Source organism: Phallusia mammillata, chromosome 1, assembly GCF_965637545.1.
Source record: "Phallusia mammillata chromosome 1, kaPhaMamm4.hap1.1, whole genome shotgun sequence".
Classification (NCBI taxonomy): Eukaryota; Metazoa; Chordata; class Ascidiacea; order Phlebobranchia; family Ascidiidae; genus Phallusia; species Phallusia mammillata.
The window spans coordinates 25,641,431-25,660,710 of NC_137252.1; the positions used below are offsets into that span (position 1 = coordinate 25,641,431).

The 19,280-nt window shown below is 36.1% G+C and overlaps 2 protein-coding genes across 2 annotated transcripts; both read right to left on the reverse strand.

The window, feature by feature from the left end:
* Nucleotides 1–8,281: 8,281 nt before the first annotated feature.
* On the reverse strand, nt 8,282–12,070 carry LOC145209601 (organic anion transporter 3-like). The gene is made up of 12 exons (XM_080079921.1): nt 11,897–12,070; nt 10,942–11,027; nt 10,649–10,730; nt 10,412–10,581; nt 10,201–10,352; nt 9,848–10,016; nt 9,628–9,744; nt 9,445–9,567; nt 8,981–9,195; nt 8,788–8,896; nt 8,485–8,615; nt 8,282–8,415 (listed from the first exon to the last, which is right to left on the reverse strand). Exons 1-12 carry the CDS (start codon nt 12,068–12,070, stop codon nt 8,282–8,284), a joined length of 1,662 nt encoding a protein of 553 aa, XP_079936047.1.
* An 868-nt stretch (nt 12,071–12,938) lies between these two features.
* Nucleotides 12,939–19,093, reverse strand: LOC145208176 (organic anion transporter 3-like). The gene is made up of 13 exons (XM_080078887.1): nt 18,301–19,093; nt 17,015–17,212; nt 16,428–16,513; nt 16,207–16,288; nt 15,964–16,133; nt 15,750–15,901; nt 15,373–15,541; nt 14,975–15,091; nt 14,792–14,914; nt 14,438–14,652; nt 14,249–14,357; nt 13,978–14,108; nt 12,939–13,389 (listed from the first exon to the last, which is right to left on the reverse strand). Exons 2-13 carry the CDS (start codon nt 17,189–17,191, stop codon nt 13,250–13,252), a joined length of 1,671 nt encoding a protein of 556 aa, XP_079935013.1. The 5' UTR covers nt 17,192–17,212; nt 18,301–19,093; the 3' UTR covers nt 12,939–13,249.
* Nucleotides 19,094–19,280: the final 187 nt, after the last annotated feature.

The following is a 19,280-nucleotide window of genomic DNA, read 5'->3' on the forward strand; positions in this document are numbered from 1 at the left end:
AGCACTTCACATAACAATGTTCCTAATGGGCCGAGTATGCACTCTTATTCCATTTTGCACACTCTACCTATACGCTATTGAACTCAACCCAACAGTGATAAGGTATGTAGTTACAAAAAGATGAAAGTGAATGGGCAAAATAATAACGCAAAGAATAAAAATCATTCAAGAGTTCTTGTTGACACAAACCGCACCATCCGGAATACTACACAATCTAGCATGTTAAACATGAAATGGAATGTTGCAAACTACAACCTTTCGGCAAACAAAAATTTATGCGTGATCAGGCCTTTTAACCTGCGAAATTTTTGTTAAGATCCACAGCAGTGAATTATGGCAGCTCGTTGGCTCGTGTTGGTGCGATTGTTGCTCCTGCCATTGCTATGACCAAACTTGTACACCCAACTCTACCTTTTATAATGTTTGGTTTCATTACCATATTTGCAGGTGAATGACTGATATTCAACTGCGCTTGTTAAAAAATAATATTATCGGTTTTGCCTCAACATAAATAAAGTTTGTTGTGTAATCTGAAATTCTGTATTTATATTTATGACTAAAACTATCCCTATTGATCTGTTTGTTTTTATGATTATTTTAGTACACGCACGAAATTACAAGGGTAAATGTAGAAATTCATATGTTGAACTTACATTTTAGCTAATATTGTAGCGTATTCTGCGCAGGGTATGATTTTAAACTTGCAACTATTGTTAGGATTTTTGATTTTGCTTCTGCCGGAAACAAGGAAGGCTTCAATGTTTGAAACATTGGAAGAAACGGAAGAATTTATGGCTGACAACATTGGCCCTCTCGAAAGATTAATTTGTGGACGAAAGAGCACAATCAAACTATAAAAAAATGACTTGTTTTTTTTAATCTGATTTGACTATCAGACAAACAAGACGTATCGCTATGGAATATGTTCTTGCGTCTAAAATGTACATGCTGGCTTTCTTGTCAATCACTTTGCGCAATTCAAATAGAGTTCTTGTTGATGAAAATTCTCACTGTACTGTGTAAGATGTTTCACCAGGTTAAGTACGCTGCTAGGTGTAGCTTAAACCAGCCCCAAAAGTAATAGTTCAAACCGTTGCCAAAAATCTTGGAAACTTAAAAAAAATCACTAATAAAATAAATCGGTGGTGTTTATAAAACATTCCGACATAACTTAGAGAATGTGTGTGAAAGACTGGAAGTGGAGGCTATCGCCTATCCAGGCCCAAAAGTCTTACTGCATTAAAATCGGTTCTCTACTGTATCTGCATTTGACCTTTGGTCTCTTATGATTCCGCCAAGCGATTTTTGGATGGACCCAAAGTTGTAAACGGGTCTGAAATTCGAGCCCAACCCGATTCTTTTTTGAAAAGATCGTTTAGGCCCGAAAGTTTGATTGACAGGCCTGAGGCCTATAAATTGAAGCCCCAGGAAAAACAAGACAACAAACACAATAGACAATTGATCTTGAATAAGGCATTTTAGAGCAGAGCTGTTTGACGTTAGGTCAGGTCCAAAAACTGATTACTTGGCTAATTAAATGTGTTCCAAAAAACGCTGACACAGAGTGTAAAATCAGGCCCGAATCAAGTCCGTTTTTTTGAAAAAACCTAAGCGACCCGACTTACAACTCTGGAGGGAACCGCAAAGGAGCTTGATGTATTTCTACAATCAAATGGAATATCAGATTTTGCGACTTCGTCAGCAAAAGTTGGCGGGAAAATGAGTTTTCTATGACGAGAAGCAGTTGTTTACTTTATAATAAAGTATATCGAAGAAGGCCATTGTTCGCGCACAAATTTGTTCTTTGACATTGACAAACATTTACGTTTTACACGCCTCAACACATAACGTCTAGTTTTTCTGTAACACCAATCGGTTCAGTTTGTTTTGAAAGATAAAAATAAGTGTTCTGTGACAAGAAACAATATTTCATTTAAGCCTGTTTGCAACGATTTTACACATTGAACTATGATTACCACACCTTAATTCATTGTCTGCAGTAAATGTCTCTGTTTTTTTAAATATTGCTGACTCGTCTTTAGTATTTATGAAATGTAAGATTTGTTTACGTTCTAAATCGCTGTATTTAGTAAGTCTATAGCAAGTGCTTAATTCTGTAACTAGTTTTATACTAATACAATTCTAATCACATAGAATACAGTGGCGTTGTACTTTATTTACATCCCGTTTCAAATAAGGTTAACTTAGACAATCCAACAAAATAGAACACACATGTGATCTTAAGTCTAGCGTGTTAATTGAACATGATGCAATTGCCATCTGATATTCCTAAGGCAAAATGTTAGGTATCTTTGAAAACGAACTTAGTTTGCAACACCTTGGACCTGACCCCTTGGGATTCTGGATGTCCTGCAGGTCCCACTTTTCCAGGCTTCCCGTATCGTCTCTGATGGATCGTACAATATGATTTGGCTTCTACTTTTCATTTTCAACCTTATCCGAAAATTTGATGCAAGTGTAGCGGCCATGATATTGTTGTGTACAATGTTTACATTAAACGTTTGCATTTTCGTGTACAAGAGCTTCTAATACCGCAACAGGAATTGTGTTTAACTCGTCACAATAAGTTTCAAAGATAACATTGTCGTTACGTTTCGATGCAAGAGGTTTTGAGTCATTTGTTCTCTAGAATGTTCTGCTTGTGCACAAACATAACGTGTTTGTTCATCATCGCGCATATGTCCTCCTGTTTATACTGTCGTTTCCGTTTCAAGTAGAAAGTCGCTCGTACCTGAGAAAAAGCATAGTAGCTCGGTTAGAGGGCGCTATAACTTCATAATGTTGCACAGTTGCAACAAAACAAATTCTATAACTTAACGGGAAAAAGATGCGCTACTATACATAGTAGCTTTATCCCCTTCTGTTCTTCTACTTTCTTTCATTTCTTCCATTGTTGATGTGGAAGCTGATTTAATCGTTCGCCTTTGAAACGTTTATTCAAAAGAAAAGAAACGCTCTGTGTGTCATTATCAGCTATCAATTACATGCAATGCAAAAGGCAGGATTTCAAGATATAATTCGAAAGAGAACCGCAAGAATTCCAGCACGTTCTAAAGCGCCTAGATTTATCAAAACTTCAGAACCAATCGCTGAAGGCGCTCAAGGAGGTGGATCAATTGCTCCAGCCAGGGATCAACTTGATCGGATTACCAGTCAAGAAAAATTTCAGACAAGTCAGCAGGATTTCCACGTTTTGTTACAGTTATGTGGAAAGTACATAATTGCAAAGATTGCGCTAACGTGAAGTGGATTTTAGGATTATGTGGCGTATCAGTGCAGTGTTTTTCTTCATTTTGATAAATATTAAAAGTTTTATTTGCCTCAAAACATAGTTTCTTGATTTTTCTGTATCACAAAGAAGGTAAGACTTATTTTTGAACGCAAATGTCCGAAATGTTTTTTGTTTTCCTTTTTAGGCTATCGTATATTTTTACAGGCCCACAAAATACTTGGTTGGTAATAAACTTTTTGGTGAAAAGCAACTATAGTGCATAAACGCGCGTTTTTAGCATTTTTTTGCTTTGCTAAGGACGTATAATACATGTTGTTTTAAAGTTAAATTTGCAAAAGTATTTAGGAACTTATAAATTAAAAATTTCACTGCGTTTTTTGGTATTTTTGTACCGAACGCTTTGTAACCTACCGAGATGAACGTTTACAAAACTGCTTGTTCTGCACAAACGTTGCTCCTTTTTCCAAAATCGCCTTTTTCCTTCGTGGTGTTCTGGGCGAAAATCATTTGCATTCAGAGCGGTATAAGTGTAGCAAGTATAGTTGTCAAAAGTCAACTCCAGTATTAAAAGTTACTCAAAGCAACATTTTAATGTATATATTCCTACTTTAGTTTTGCAGGCTCATTCATATTGTAGGACCTTAAGCAAAGCATGTCATTATTTGAAGAAATAGTTGATCAAATTGGCTGGGGAAGGTATCAAATTCGTAACACTGTGTTTGTCACATAATTACTTGTTTAATGGCGATCCATGTACTTTCGCCAATCTTCATAGCTTATCCGATGCCATATTCGTGTAATTCCGAAGCAAAACAGCAAGCCGAGTTGGTAAGTGTAATGTCGAAATAAAAACAACCAGTTTAAAATCTGCGCTCTCGTTGTGAAGGATGTTTCACAGCGAGAAATACAAAAAAGCTTGCTACTATTTCATGTATATGACAGGCAAACTGCGGTGTATTGTAGATTTGCGACATGACTCTGAATGAAAACCAGACAAGACTATTTATTCCAACCAAAATCGATACAACCGAGCTGGATCACTGCAAAGAGTACGTCAAGTAATTTTTAAGTTTTAATACCACAGTCACAAGTAGTCATATGCATAAAACGAGAATAATGATGTGTAAAAAATTTTGTTTTCCTTTTTTGCAAACAGCAACTACCTTTTTCTTTTTAGGTATTCATATACCTTTTTTCCAAATAAATCTTCAAATATTTGTAAATTTTTGGATCATGAGCAAAAACCTAACCAGATATGGTCATTTCATAAATTTTCGTCAGAGCAAGGTAATCTGTTGCATAATTTTAACCAATTTGTCTTTCAGTCTATTGATTGCACTGAATTTGTGTTTACCAACGATGGAACGGTACAGAGTTCAATTTTCGCAAAATATGAAATGATTTGCAACAAATCGTGGTACAAGTATCTTTTGCAATCACTTTTCATGGTTGGGGTTTTCACTAATGGCTTGGTGTTAGGAAAAGCATCAGATAGGTAAGACATGTGTGCTTACTGCTATTAATAGAAACATTTCAATGCACTGTTTTCTTGCAGAATTGGAAGAAAGAAGGTGTTCTTGATAATGAGCGTTGGAACAATAATATTCAGTTTCGTCATAGCGTTTGCCAATTCCTTTCCACTCTATGCTGCTCTAAGAACAGTGGTTGGATTCTTCTGCTTTACTGGACCAACTACAATAGTTTTAGGTACCAAATGTTTGTAACTTGCGTTTCTAAAGGCTACTGCAACTACCTAACAAATTTTTCCTGCCATAAAGGCACTGAAACAACCCGGACTAACAGAAGAGCATTGCTGACAAACGTAACTACATTTGGATTTTCAACTGGAACTATTGTTTTGGTACTTTTCGCTTACTTTGTCAAATACTGGCAAACCCTTCAAATCGTGTGCAGCTTAACCTACCTTGGATGCTTAATAATTTGGTGGTAGGTTACTCTTTTAACCCTTTCGTACAATAACCAATACTGTAGCCTAATATTGGTTTGTCTTTTGTTGGTAAATAATTTCTGTTCAACAAAAAAAGTTTTATTTTTTATACTCATTTTCAGGTTTTTTGATGAATCTCCACGTTGGTTGGCTTCGAGAGGCAGAGGGGAGGAGGCCTTGAAAATTCTTGACAAAATTGCAAAGTTCAACAAAGTGGATACAGTAGAATCATTGGCGACGTACGTAAGCTGGTTTTGCCTTTAGTTGTATCTTGGTAGTTATCATTTAGCTGTTTGCAGATTTCAAGACAATTTGCTGAACAAGTCCAGTAATGATTCGAAGCCTTCCAATTTCGGAATGACTGATACACTGCGAACACCACAGCTTAGAAAGCTGACTCTGGTGATGACATACTCTTGGTTAGAACATATTTTCTGACTTTTTAGATGTAACACATAAAAATACTGCAACGGTCTTGCATCCCATTTTGTGGATGGTAGAAACGAAAGCAAAAGTCTTTTTTGTGGTTAAACGGCGAAGACAAATTTTTGACTTTATTTTGTTGAAAAAGAAAGTAATATGCAAATCAAGTCAAATTTATTTGCATAGACACTTAATTATATCACAGTTCTATTGTTAAGCGGTTATCTAAACAGCAAGGACACCGAAAAAATCATGGACTGTCGAGTCAATCGAGTCAAAAAATAGTAATTGCAATTTGACAACAATATGTCTTGTTTACGGATTCTTTAAATTATGCAACAGATACCCCAAAATCGTTGAATAGGACCACAAATGTTGTTTAGGTTTGCCACATCTTGTGCCTTTTATGGCTTAACTCTTAACGTGTCCATGGTGGGTGGAAACATCTATCTTACTTCATTTTTAATGGGCATAATGGCATTTCCAGCCTATCCAGTTGCAGTGTACTTGTGTGAAAAGGTTGGGAGGCGGTTTGTCATCTCATCAACGTTTATACTTGCAGGCTTGTTTTGCTTTTCTATGTATCTTATTCCACCAGGTAAATACATTTTCTGTCCTGCTTTGTACAACTGTAAGTCAGTTGGGTAGGGCGGTTTAAATCTTTTTCTGTGGCAGATTTAAAAGCACTTCACATAACAATGTTTCTAATGGGCCGAGTATGCACTCTTATTCCATTTTGCACACTCTACCTATACGCTATTGAACTCAACCCAACAGTGATAAGGTATGTAGTTACAAAAAGATGAAAGTGAATGGGCAAAATAATAACGCAAAGAATAAAAATCATTCAAGAGTTCTTGTTGACACAAACCGCACCATCCGGAATACCGCGAAATGTAGCATATGTTAAACATGAAATGGAATGTTGTAAACTACAGACAACCTTTCGGCAAACAGAAAATGCATGCACGGCCCTACTTTTTAACGTGCGAAGTTTTGATTAAGATCCACAGCAGTGAATTATGGCAGCTCGTTGGCTCGTGTTGGTGCGATTGTTGCTCCTGCCATTGCTATGACGAAACTCGTCCATCCAACTCTACCTTTTATAATGTTTGGTTTCATTACCATACTTGCAGGTGAATGACTGATATTCCACTGATACATTTTTTTTACATAACTGTTTTTAATTTTATTTTATTTTACATTACCGAAATTTAGTTTATTTGTGATGAAAAATCCCAAATTGACTAAACAAAGACAGACTTAAGAACCATTCTTTGATTTGTTTTAATTCGTTTAGTTAACACTTAGAAAGGAGGGAACGTGGAGTAATTACAATACTGAGCTGACATTTTAGCTAGAATTCTCGTGTGTTTTATTAGTTTTGAACGTCCCCTTAAAATTGTTAGGAATTTTGATTATGCTTCTGCCCGAAACTAAGAAGGCTGCAATGTTTGAAACATTAGAAGAAACAGAAGAATTTATGGCTGACAACATTGGACCGCTCGAAAGATTCATATGTGGACGAAAAAACACGGTTGAAATATAAAAAACGCATTGGTTTGGTCGTTTAAGCTCAGCACCCCAACTATAGTCACGGTGTGTCATGTAAAAAATTCATTGAACAGGAATCGTTTGTTTTGTGTACCAGACAATAAAAAGCCTTACTAATCACATGTTGTGCTAATGAAAGACTTTACCGTACTTTGCTTTGAAAATGCATCAATGCAGTAAGACAAACTCAATACGAACAAATACAATTTGTTCGTACTTCGTAGCAACATTACATCCAACTTGCTACTCAATTTGAGGAATAAAGTCAGCATAATAAGTTCACAACCCAAAATCTCTCGCTAAAGTTTCCCACAGAGAGAAAGGCGTGAAATAAATGTAGAAGAGGGCTTCTTGTCAAAGGTAATATATCGGATCTTACTGCATGGTAAAGGCTATAGTTGATAAAAACTGCCTAACTCTTACAAAAGTAACTCCGAGAGTTTCAAATAACATCTTCGTTTGGTTTGAGAATCGGTTTTACTACTGAGATGTATAGCAACATTGGTTTGCCACACACAATCATGTTTGTGTTTTATTTCCGATATTAAATGCAAAACATCAGTGGCAAACACCAATTGAAAGTTTATTTAGTGATTAAAATAAATTCAGAGAACTTTAGATGTAAGTTCAGAAAAAACCACTTAGTCGTTCACCCTTTGGTTCAGAGAGCTTTGGTACACTAATAGACAGTTAAAGTAAAAAGTAAAAACGTTACATAGGCCGCTCTAACATAATTTTTTTTATTTTTAAAAAGACCTTTTTCCACATTGAGCAATTGGTTTTGGTACAAACCAAGACGCCAATCGAATAAATGTTAGTATACTCAACATTCGCAGAACTTGTTATTTTCTTGTTTCACAGAAAAAAAAATAATAGGCTAAATAAAAATGATTGCAGTTCATGAATAACAGAACAACCTGTTTAAGAAATTAAATGAATATCATTACCAATACAATATTAAAAGCAAACTAAACCAAAATTCACGCAACAATATTTTAGTATTTTTGTAATAAACTATGATTTTATGGGCAAGTTTTAATAACAACCAACAACGGGTTTGGTATTTCGGCAAATTGCTTTGTGAAAATAAGACATGTGACACATTATCCCAAATTCTTCCGTCCACACAATAACCTTTGCAAAGGGCCGGAGTTTTCAGTCAGAAAACTATCCGCTTCCTCAAAAGTTTCCAACATCGCGACTTTTCTTGTTTCGGGCAACAGCAAAACCAATATGCCTAAATCAAAAGTTTTTGCTATTTTCTATTTAAGTAAATTAGTTAAACATTGTTTAACAAAAACTATACCTGCTAATACGGTTACAAGGCCAAATATTATGAAGGGTAGAGTTGGATGAATCAGTTCGGTCATTGCTATAACTGGAGCAATAATCGCTCCCACACGAGCCCATGAACTGCCATAATTTACTGCTGTTGACCTAAATCAACATCTTTAATGAATGTTGACCTAAATCAACATCTTTAAACAAGTTTAAGAAACAAAATGTAAAATAAGGAATAAATCAACAATTTCCCCACATTTTGATGGCAAGCACCTGTCTTATATTTTTCATTAAAAAAAACAAATAAAATCCTGGATGTAACCCTTACCTTATAACAGTTGGGTTTAGCTCAATGGAGTAGAGATAGAGGGTGCTAAAGGGAATAAGAGTGAATACCCGACCCATCAAGAACATCGTAATGTGTAGTGCTTTCAGTTCTACGTCAGATATACGATTTTATATCTTGTTGTTAGTATTTTCGGATTAATGCCGACAACAAGCAACATTCTCTGCATACATACCTGGTGGAATAAAATACATTGAGGAGCAAAACAATCCCGCAAGAATAAAAGACGTTGAGATGACAAATCGTCTCCCCACTTTTTGACACAAGTACAAGGCAAGTGGATAAGCCGGAACTGCCATGAGGCCCATTAAAACCGTCGTCAGATAGATGTTTCCTCCTACACTGGCCACGTTAAGAGTTAATCCGTAAAATGCACACGATGTCGCAAACCTGAAACGAAAAACGCGGTAAAACATTTAAAGTTCCGTTAAGTACATCTTCTTTGTAAAAAAAGAACAATAATTGACACAAACTTTAAAGACGAAAAAAATTAAGTTTTTTTATTTCAAATTCAAGTTATTCAAAGTTTAGAGTTTGTGTAGATTTATGGCATAAAGTTATATGCTGCAAGTATACACAAACTTATTGACAATAAATCTGCACCAAAGTTACCGATTAAACTCTAAGTCAAAGTTTTACCAACAGTAGGTCAACACCAAGGTCAACTTTCTCAGTTGAGGAGTACGAAAAGTGTCAGTCATTCCCAAATTAATAGGTTTTGTCTTCTCACCGACCGAGTCATCCAGCAGAGATTCTTTAACTCTAAAAATGAAGTTGTTTATTAAATCTGTTGAACGTTGTTTTTTTTAGTAATTTATTTACGATTGCAATGACTCTGGGTTTTCAACTTTGTTAAACTTTGCAATTTTTTCTAGGATTTTTATGGCGTCCTTCTTTCTGCCACGTGCAGCTAACCAACGGGCTGACTCATCCAGGTACCTACAGTATAACTATATGAATGTTTTCATATTATTGTTTTGCTTTTGTCCACCACGTCAACAAATGAATTGATTTGGAGCTAAACACGAATTAAGAAACTCACCACCAGATAACCAGACCTCCAATAAGAGAAACGCTTGTCAGCATTTGCAGCGTTTGCCAATATTTAACAAAATAGGCAATAACCACAAGGATAATTGTACCAGATGAAAAACCAAATGCAGCAACATTTATAACCAAAGCTCTTTTGTTCGTCTTAGTTGTTTCTGTTACTGTCGAAACATAAAACGGAAGTAAAACAGTTGTTCACTTTTTTAAACAAATCTAGCTACAGATTTAAATAGGTATAATACAGAAGCTCACAGAAATTAGCCTGAAAAAAACCTAAATTAAACGTTTTTTTGCGCAAAACTAGTATTGATTTAATGAGTTAAATTTATGTGTTCATACACCTACCTAACACCTTCGAGGTGGGTGAAATGAAGCAGAAAAATCCAACCACTGTTCTTAGAGCAGCATAAAGTGGAAACGAGTTTGCAAAGGTAATTGCGAAACTAGATATCATCGTTCCAACTGTCATTAACAGAAGAACCTTTCTTCTTCCAATTCTGTAAGTTAAACAATGGAGTAAAAGCATATGTTTAGTTTCGTGCAAATCGTCATTTACCTGTCGGATGCTTTTCCCAGGACCATTCCATTCAAAAGCACCCCGACCATAAAAAGTGATTGCAAAAGATAATTGTGCCAAGATTTGTTGCATATCATTTCATATTGGGCAATGATTGAACTTTGTACTGTTCCGTCGCTTGTAAACACGAATTTAGTACAATCGGTCGTCTAAAACAAGACCGTATACAGACTTAAGCAATCTATTATGTAGTGTAGATGATAAGAATAAAGATACCTGGTTGGAGTAAACTGCAAAATCGTTTTCTCCAAACTCGCAGTTTATTGCTGTTGCGTTGGGCGGTAAGGGGTTCGAATATCTGGAGTAAATAATTTTGATTAGATCTACAGGAAGGATAATTGTTTGATTTTGACATTAGAAATTGGAAAATAAGTTATTTATTATAATTTTGACATTTTAAAAAAATTGACTTGTCAAGATTTTTTTATTAATTTTGCTGTTAGGATAATTAGTCTTTGCATAAAAGTGATTTTTACGGTCTGTATCGTAGATATCGTACATGCACTCACTGTAGACAATAATTCAAATCCGCTGAATCGACTTTTGTTGGAATGAGCAGTTTTGTTTGGTTATCATTTAAAGTGATGTTGCAAATCTAAAAATAAGTTGCATTCTAATTGACAATATCAGTGTGTTACATTTCTAGGCAGGTTGGCAGTAAAACAGTAAAACAAAGTTTAATACGTGGCAAAGCAAAACAAAAACGCCGAAAACAATCTCCGGCGCCACTATAGGTGCTCTATGACGTAATCGAGTTTGACGCAATGGGGTGCTGAACAACTTGAGATCAACCTTAGCGCTCTTTTGGCAATTGTAAATATAGGTTGATATTATGCCTGGTAGCAACAGCTTGTAAAATTATTATGATGTTTGTCAAAAAATACAAGGGAATAAAGCCTATTTTTGCTTTGCATGTCCAAAACTATACTTACAAAATAGATACAGCAAACAGTGGGTCATTACTTTGCCACTTTACGGGTGAAAGCATTTGAACCCGAAAAATGCCGATGCAGCAACCACTGTCGAAAGTTCTATTGGTGTTACGGACCATTGCGTGCTTTGCCTGACAAAAGTCATCTGAGACACGCGGGTCGACCGAGAGAAGGTTTACGAAGGTATGGTAGAGCTACTAACACTGAGCTTCACCTTTGGCCCGACCTGGGAACTTCTGGTTGGTGGCGCAAAAGAGCATAGGCGTTTATGGTGCTGACTCAGCAATTATTCTTACCATAAACCCAAATTGCTGTAACAGCACCATAAACGCCTATGCTCTGTTGCGCCACCTACCAGAAGTTCCCAGGTTGGGCCAAAGGTGAAGCTCAGTGTTAGTAGCTCTACCCGAAGGTATGAATACCCCCATGTACATCGATAAAACCAACTTTTACTACACCAACAAAACAACTATTTTGCATTGATTGGGTTAAACTTAAGGCTTTTTGCAAATAGCCCAATTAATTTCAGTACCTTTTCAACTTGGTTTTTGACGTCGGAGCTGCACGTATGAGGCATCGGATATGCAACGAATATATGAGAAAGGACATGGAACGATGTGAGAATAAGATGCACGTGACAGAAAGCTATGTTGCGAATTTGGTATTTTCCCCAACCAATATTAGAAATTGCTTCATCAAATGACATGTTTATTTTTCAACCTAAGCAAAAACTACTTTACTCTTGTCAATTTGTGCTTTACTAAGCGAAGCTTCACCATTTTTCCTTTGTTACGACTTCGTACCAAAAGCCACGAACATAACCTACGTAAATAGAAAATATGTGGCTACATACTGTTAACCAGTAAACTTAAACCACAGTGAAACATATTTGAGGTTTGGTAAGGTTTTCCCACTGACGACTGATTTGAGGACCAGTCAACTTAAACCGCGCCAGTAAACTTGAACCACATCAACTGATTTGAGGTTTGGTAAGGTTTATCAACTGACAGCGGCTGAACTCACCTCGAACTTGCCTATGTACGGGTTTGTAGATTTCATAGCAGGCCAATTCGAGAAGAGCATGCATGATTGACCTTGCAGAACTAATTTTTCTGCAGTCGATGCAAGGGGCAAAAATATGGGTCAAATATATTGTAAAAATCAAGTGAACCTACAAGGGTTAATATAGTATAGAAACTATATATTTCTAACAATTCATTTGCTTTTTGCTCCCGCTGTTAGAAATTTTATTTGGCTCAGGAGAGAAATTTTGTTGTTTTAAGTTTTACAAGACGGCAAGCAGTTTCTGAAAAGCGCTTCTGTTTCTTTTTCCAAGCTTTGCATTGTAATTAATCACAATATTTCTTGTGATATAGTTTTGCCAGGTATTGTACGCAGACAATGAAAAGCTTGACCTACTGCATCACATTCTATTTTTTCTGCTCGCTTTTCTGGTTTTGAACATTTTGAAAAAAATAGTCAAACCTAAATAAAGTTGCATTTCCAGCCTAGCACTATAAAAGTTTTATAGAACAGCTGTTTTTTTCACTTTCACTGTATACTCACTCACAAAACTTATTGTATATTTTATTTGTGTACAAAGTTAGTTACGAACGTTTAATTCTGGTCAGCTAAGCATATTTTCCCTAATACCTTGTTTAGGGTGCCAAAAAACACAAAAATAGTCCACAGATATTATTGAAACTTATGCCAAACTAACTTAATTCAAAAGGTGCTGTTAGAGTATAGATACCATTAACACAAACAAAAAAAGCGGTCACAAACAGCACTTAAAAATTGCCTGTACAAAATATGTGGTGTTTGGGCGACTTGTTACTTGTTTTTGTACATTTTGTTATTCGTAGTTGTGAAAAAAGGTTAATGTCTATTTCATGTCATATTCCTTTCGTCCACAAAATAGTTTTTCTAACGGTCCAGCGTTGTCAGCCAGAAATCCTTCCGCTTCTTCCAAAGTTTCCAACATCGAAAGTTTTCTTGTTTCTGGCAGCAGTAGAACCAATATACCTACATTTGTACACCAAAATGTTTAAAGGCAGAAATTAATCTCTCGATAATTAAACGCACCGCCTAAACGCGTTGTTTATGGCAACATAAGCGTGTTGAGTTTATTTTAACAATTACTATCAAGATCTTAGGAGTTTAGAAGACCATGGTTTACTGTATGTAAATAAGTACAATATGTGCAGTGTAACATGAGCGAAACTGAATTTATCATTTAGTAATAGGATAGCGGTGAACTAATTAGGTAATATATACGCCTAATAATCCGGTGTAGCTGTATCACGTTCAGGCATCATCCACCAAGCAAAATCCACTTGAGCGTTTCCTAGTGCTATTGTGTCGCAATGATTTTTTTTCACCAAGCAAAACAAACTCAACTCAATTAAAGAAACATATTACTATGTAAATACGTTGTAAGGAGGTTTTTTAATGACATGACAAACAGTTAATGCGCACACGACAAACGTTCCCGAAGTTTGGTTGCATTGGTATTTCATTTATGAAACTGCCAGCTTAATCTAATGCTGTATTTTTGGTTACAATTTTCTTGCTCAACCGTATATCTCATACCTTACTCAACAAAAATATTACCTGCTGACACAGTAACAATGCCAAATATGATGAAGGGTAGAGTTGGATGAATCAGTTCGGTCATTGCTATAGCCGGAGCAACAATCGCCCCCACACGAGCCCATGAACTGCCGTAATTTAGTGCTGTTGACCTAAACAACAAAATGCAACATATTTTTACGGACAATTTATTTCACTACTTTGAGTTTGGTTAGCTCAAAAATGAGCTTTTAACTATTGTCATACACGCATTTTGTTCGTTTCTTTGAAATCCTAGATGTGTTGCACTTACCGAATTACAGTAGGGTTGATTTCAATAGTATAGAGATAGAGGGTTGCAAACGGAATGAGAGTGAACGCTCGGCCCATCAAGAACATCGTAATGTGAAGTGCTTTTATTTCTATTTTAGATGTACAATTTCAATCAGTTATAATTTTTATTGAATAAAAATGGCTGTTTTAGCCGAAACTGCATACATACCTGATGGAATAAAATACATTGAAGAGCAAAACAATCCGGCCAGGATAAACGACGTAGAGATCACAAATCGTCTACCCACTTTTTGACACAAGTAGAAGGCGAGGGGATAAGCTGGAAATGCCATTACACCCATCAACAATGTTGTCAAATATATGTTTCCTCCCACACTGGCCACGTTAAGAGTTAAACCGTAAAATGCACAAGATGTCGCAAACCTGAAAATAAAGAAAAACGCGAAAAAACATTTGAAGATCCGTTAATTTCTTGTGAAAAAGATCGAAAAACATTAATTTCCAAAAACTTAAAAGACCAACAAATATAGGCTTAATTTTCATTTCAATTGTAAAGTTTTACCAGCAATACGTCAACACCAAGGTCAACTTTCTCAGCTGGGGAGTTCGAAAAGTGTCGGTCATTCCCAAATTAATAGGTTTTGCCTTCTCGTTCTGTGGCTCATCCAGCAAGGATTCTTTAACGCTATAAATGCAAGTGTTGGTTAAAAATATAAAGTTGATTTTTTATCAAGAACTTATTTACGATAGAAGCGAATCCGGGTTTTCAACTTTGTTAAACATCGCAATTTTTTCCATGATTTTTATGGCTTCTTTTTCTTTGCCTCTTATAGCTAGCCAACGGGGAGATTCATCCTGGAACCTGTAATACATTTTTACAAAGCCTTGAGGTGTGCACTTAACCTTCCTTTTTTAGCTGGAATAGATATACCAAAGGCATATACGTTTAACTTTTTTATGGATTGATGAGATACTTTTAAACTACCGGGTACTATATGTGATGAATGCACGCACCTTCCCGGTTACTTGTTTTGACTGACATGTTTAAGACGCGATACGCTAATAAATGCGACAATTAAGTGACGTACTGACACAGAGTGACATAATAAAATATATACCAAAAAGTCTTAATTTATTACCTACCACCAGATGATAAAACCTCCAAAGAAAATAACACATGTCAGTATTTGGAGAGTTTGCCAATACTTAACGAAATAGGCAACAACCACAAGCACGACTGTTCCAGTTGAGAAACCAAAACCAGCAGAATTTGTAACCAAAGCTCTTTTGTTCGTCTTGGTTGTTTCGGTTGCTGTGTTAACACAAAAAAAGAGTAAAGTGGAGCTCAAATTGTGTTTATGCATAAATTAAAAACAAACCAACGTGAGCAAACGAGATTATTTGGCCACCCTGATGCATATATCTAATTTTACAAAAAAGTATGCCTTTGCTGTATGCCCTCAAAAGTGTTGGTTTGGTCTTGGGTTATCATACTTTGAATGACTTTTTAGATTACAAACCCAAAACTGCAGACGTGGGTGCCAGGAAGCAGAAAAATCCAACCATCAGTCTTAAAGCAGCATAAAGTGGAAACGAGTTTGCAAAGGTAATGGCAAAACTAGATATTATTGTTCCAATTGTCATCACCAGAAGAACCTTCCTTCTTCCAATTCTGTAAATTAAGAAAAATAAAATGAAATTATTTGTTTGGTTTGGTCTGCAATTGCCGTTTACCTGTCGGAGGCTTTTCCCAGAATCATTCCATTCAAAAACACCCCGACCATAAAAAGTGATTGCAAAAGATAATTGTGCCAAGATTTGTTGCATATCATTTCATATTGGGCAATGATTGAACTTTGTACTGTTCCGTCGCTTGTAAACACGAATTTAGTGCAGTCGGTCGTCTGAAACAAGCAAATCGAAATCTTTAAAAAATTGAAACTTATCGTTTAGTGTTGAAAGGACAAATAAGCAAACCTGGTTGGAGTAAACTTCTGCATTGTTTTCCCAAAACTCGCAGTTTGGTGCAGTTGTATTGGGCGGAAAAGGGTTTGAAAATCTGGTAAACAAGAAACAAGTGTTTTTATCAATTTGACAAGATTATTTTGGTTAAGCAGCAGACATTTAAGTGTTTTTATAATTGATAAATTATGCAGCCAGTGTCATAAAGATCTGCAGCAATGGTATAGGAGACTTACTGTAGACAATAATCCAAATCCGTTGAATCGACTTTTGTTGAAATAAGTATTTTCGTTTGGTTTACATTTAAAGTGATGTTGCAAATCTGAAAATAAAAATTATTACATTAACCTGTTGTTTTCTTGTTTTTGTACAACGTGCTAAAAGAAAGGGTAGAATTTTTTAAATAGCACTATCAGGTTCATTGTGCAACTCAAACAAAATAAGGCCAAACTGAATTCTTGTAACAGTTTTGAAAAAGGGATGATTAGGCAAAATCTATTTTTTAACACTGGCAACGAAAGCACTAACACAACAAGACGGTTGCACAACCTCCTATATGTACAATAGTTTAACAAATGCGTTTAAGGTTTCTTTGTAAGTTTCCGGGTCAAAGCAGTTAACCCAGAAAAAGCAGTAACTGCTGTTTGAAGTCTTGTTTGTGTTACGCACCATTGCAAGCTTGCCTGACGAAAGTCATCCATCTTAAACACACAAAGGTAAAGAGAAAGCAAACCTTAAACCTTTACTAATCCAACAATGCATAACACTCTTTTTGGTTGTTGATTGGTTGCTATCATTTTTCAAAACAGTTTCTTGTTTTTACCTTTTCAACTTGGTGTTTGACGTCAGGACTGCACGTACGAGGCATCGGGTATGCAACAAATATATGAGAAAGGACATGCAATGCTGTTAGGACAAAATGCAAATGACAGAAAACTACGTTGCGAATTTGATATTTTCCCCAACCAATATGCGAAATCACTTCATCAAATGTCGACATTTTTATTGATCATTAAAAAATCTGAAACAACACATAAAATATTTACTTTAGTATCTACAAGTGAAGGTACTATATGCAGATTGAGGTTCCCAAATGTTAAAAACTAGGATCAATAATATTACAGATCTATTCCAACCCCAGTGGCTTATGACGAGTTTTAAAGGGCATAGGGATTAGTTAACGTGGCTTCAAAACCTTTTCTTACTTAGCTTGGGTCGCCAAGCGTGTAAAACGATTTCCTACCTAGATTTTTGACAAACACATTTCAAGGTCAATTTTAGTTTTAGTTTGTGTGCTGTCTGTGGTGCCATTTGGCGAAATAACAAAAACTTAGAACCAATGTTGCTTTTAGCGTACGAGCGTTTTATCATCACATGCGAACTGCATTTCTGACCACATCGATTTTTACCATTTATCGTTTCAGAGCAATTGTTAGACTGTAATCCACCAAGTTGGGAAAACAAGTTATATTAACTTCATTTCCCATGTAAGTTTAATGTCGAGTTTAACCTTGCGGAGATATATTTTATTCTTGTATTAGAGCTGACGTACTGTAAATTGAACTCCATTTTGAAAAACAAATACGTTGTTGCACATAACAAATTTACTGCTGGTCTGACTGGTATTTGCTCGTATTTGTTTATGTACACATATATATATATATATATATATATATATTGTGACGCTTGTTTTCGCATTGTTTGCACACAAGAGGCGTCCAAAACTTCTGACGCATAATAATAATAATACCCTTTCCAGTCCCACAAAATCTGTTTTGAGCAGTTTGAAAATCAAAAGAGTTAAAAAAAGAGTTTTATTTACGTCATGACCGCCAGTACATATATTTTCAAAAACATGTTCACGACCGCACAAACTCGTCTCTGCCGCCGCATGTGGCCGTACGGCCGCAGGTTGTACACCCCTGCAATAGTTGAAGAAAATCCATATGTGACTGAAAACTATGCTTTCGTTATTGCAAAAACTCACAAATAACTGCAACAAACTTTACCAAATATTACATAGCCTTCAGAACAAAACACTACTAATGCATGTTCCAAAAAAATCAGATTTGACAATAACGACGTGCATCGATATAAATACTGACGTACAACTAACAAAAAAGGATCGGAGATTCTTGCAGAACGTAGACCGAATCACAAATCGTCTAAATCAAAGCTCTTCAACCTTTTCAGTGGCACGGAACCCTCAAGGTGTTTTGTCAAACTTTGCGGAACCCCCATAAAATAATTTTAATCAATGAAATACAAGTAGGCTACATCAAAGAAAAAAAAGATGCATTTTTGCTTAACACGCCCCAAGCACATAATAAAAGTTGACTTTAATAAAATGATTCTCAGAAACACATTGCCATGTTACTTGCATCAGTACTTTCTACATTTATCTCGCAATTTGGAGTGGATCAAGGCTGTGTTTATTACGTCACAATTGATCAATGGTGTAACCAAGGTTAACTAGATTGTACAGGCGAGCATTGCTGTTTGCAACAATGATATTACGAATCTTTCATGCTTGAATTGCTACACGAAACCGCTGGGCGAGCCTTAAAGTTCACGGAACCCTGGAAGAGTTGTACGGAACCCTAGGGTACCGCGGAACCCCTGTAAGAGTTGTACGGAACCCTAGGGTTCCGCGGAACCCCGGTTGAAGAGCCCTGGTCTAAATACAATTGCACATGGTGAACAAGCACATTCACATGGTTATACACTTTTTCTCAGCTTTTAAAGCACCAAACTAAACTATCGTAACTCTGTATAGGTTTTCATTTACTAAGGTCAACCCATGCATTCACTAAGCCTAATTAAATACGTAATACGCGTATCTTCATTTTGCCTGCAGTATGCAAAAAACGTCAAATGTCGTTATAGAAGCCAAATTTGCTACAAGTTAATTTTTTGAACTTTTTCACGACTTCTGTAGACGCTAGTACACTGCAAACATCGCACCTTGCTCGACTGTAACATATTCAGATGTTCGTGAGATCTACGAGCTCATGATTCTACCGCTGCGCCTTCCTGTAAACCATTTGCATTGACAACTATTTTAACGTCAGACGTCGTTAACCGCGGAC

What these genes read in the sequence shown, in the direction of transcription:
- LOC145208176 (XM_080078887.1), bottom strand. Translation starts at nt 17,191, where the DNA reads ATGTCGACATTTGATGAAGTGATTTCGCATATTGGTTGGGGAAAATAT. An exon ending in AATGTATTTTATTCCATCAG is followed by an intron (nt 14,358 to 14,437) that starts GTATGTATGCAG and finishes CATCTAAAATAG; the next exon opens with AAATAAAAGCACTTCACATT. An exon ending in ATCAACCCTACTGTAATTCG is followed by an intron (nt 14,109 to 14,248) that starts GTAAGTGCAACA and finishes TTTGTTGTTTAG; the next exon opens with GTCAACAGCACTAAATTACG.
- LOC145209601 (XM_080079921.1), bottom strand. Translation starts at nt 12,070, where the DNA reads ATGTCATTTGATGAAGCAATTTCTAATATTGGTTGGGGAAAATACCAA. An exon ending in TCAAAAACCAAGTTGAAAAG is followed by an intron (nt 11,028 to 11,896) that starts GTACTGAAATTA and finishes ACTTATTTTTAG; the next exon opens with ATTTGCAACATCACTTTAAA. An exon ending in CTGGGAAAAGCATCCGACAG is followed by an intron (nt 10,353 to 10,411) that starts GTAAATGACGAT and finishes TTTAACTTACAG; the next exon opens with AATTGGAAGAAGAAAGGTTC.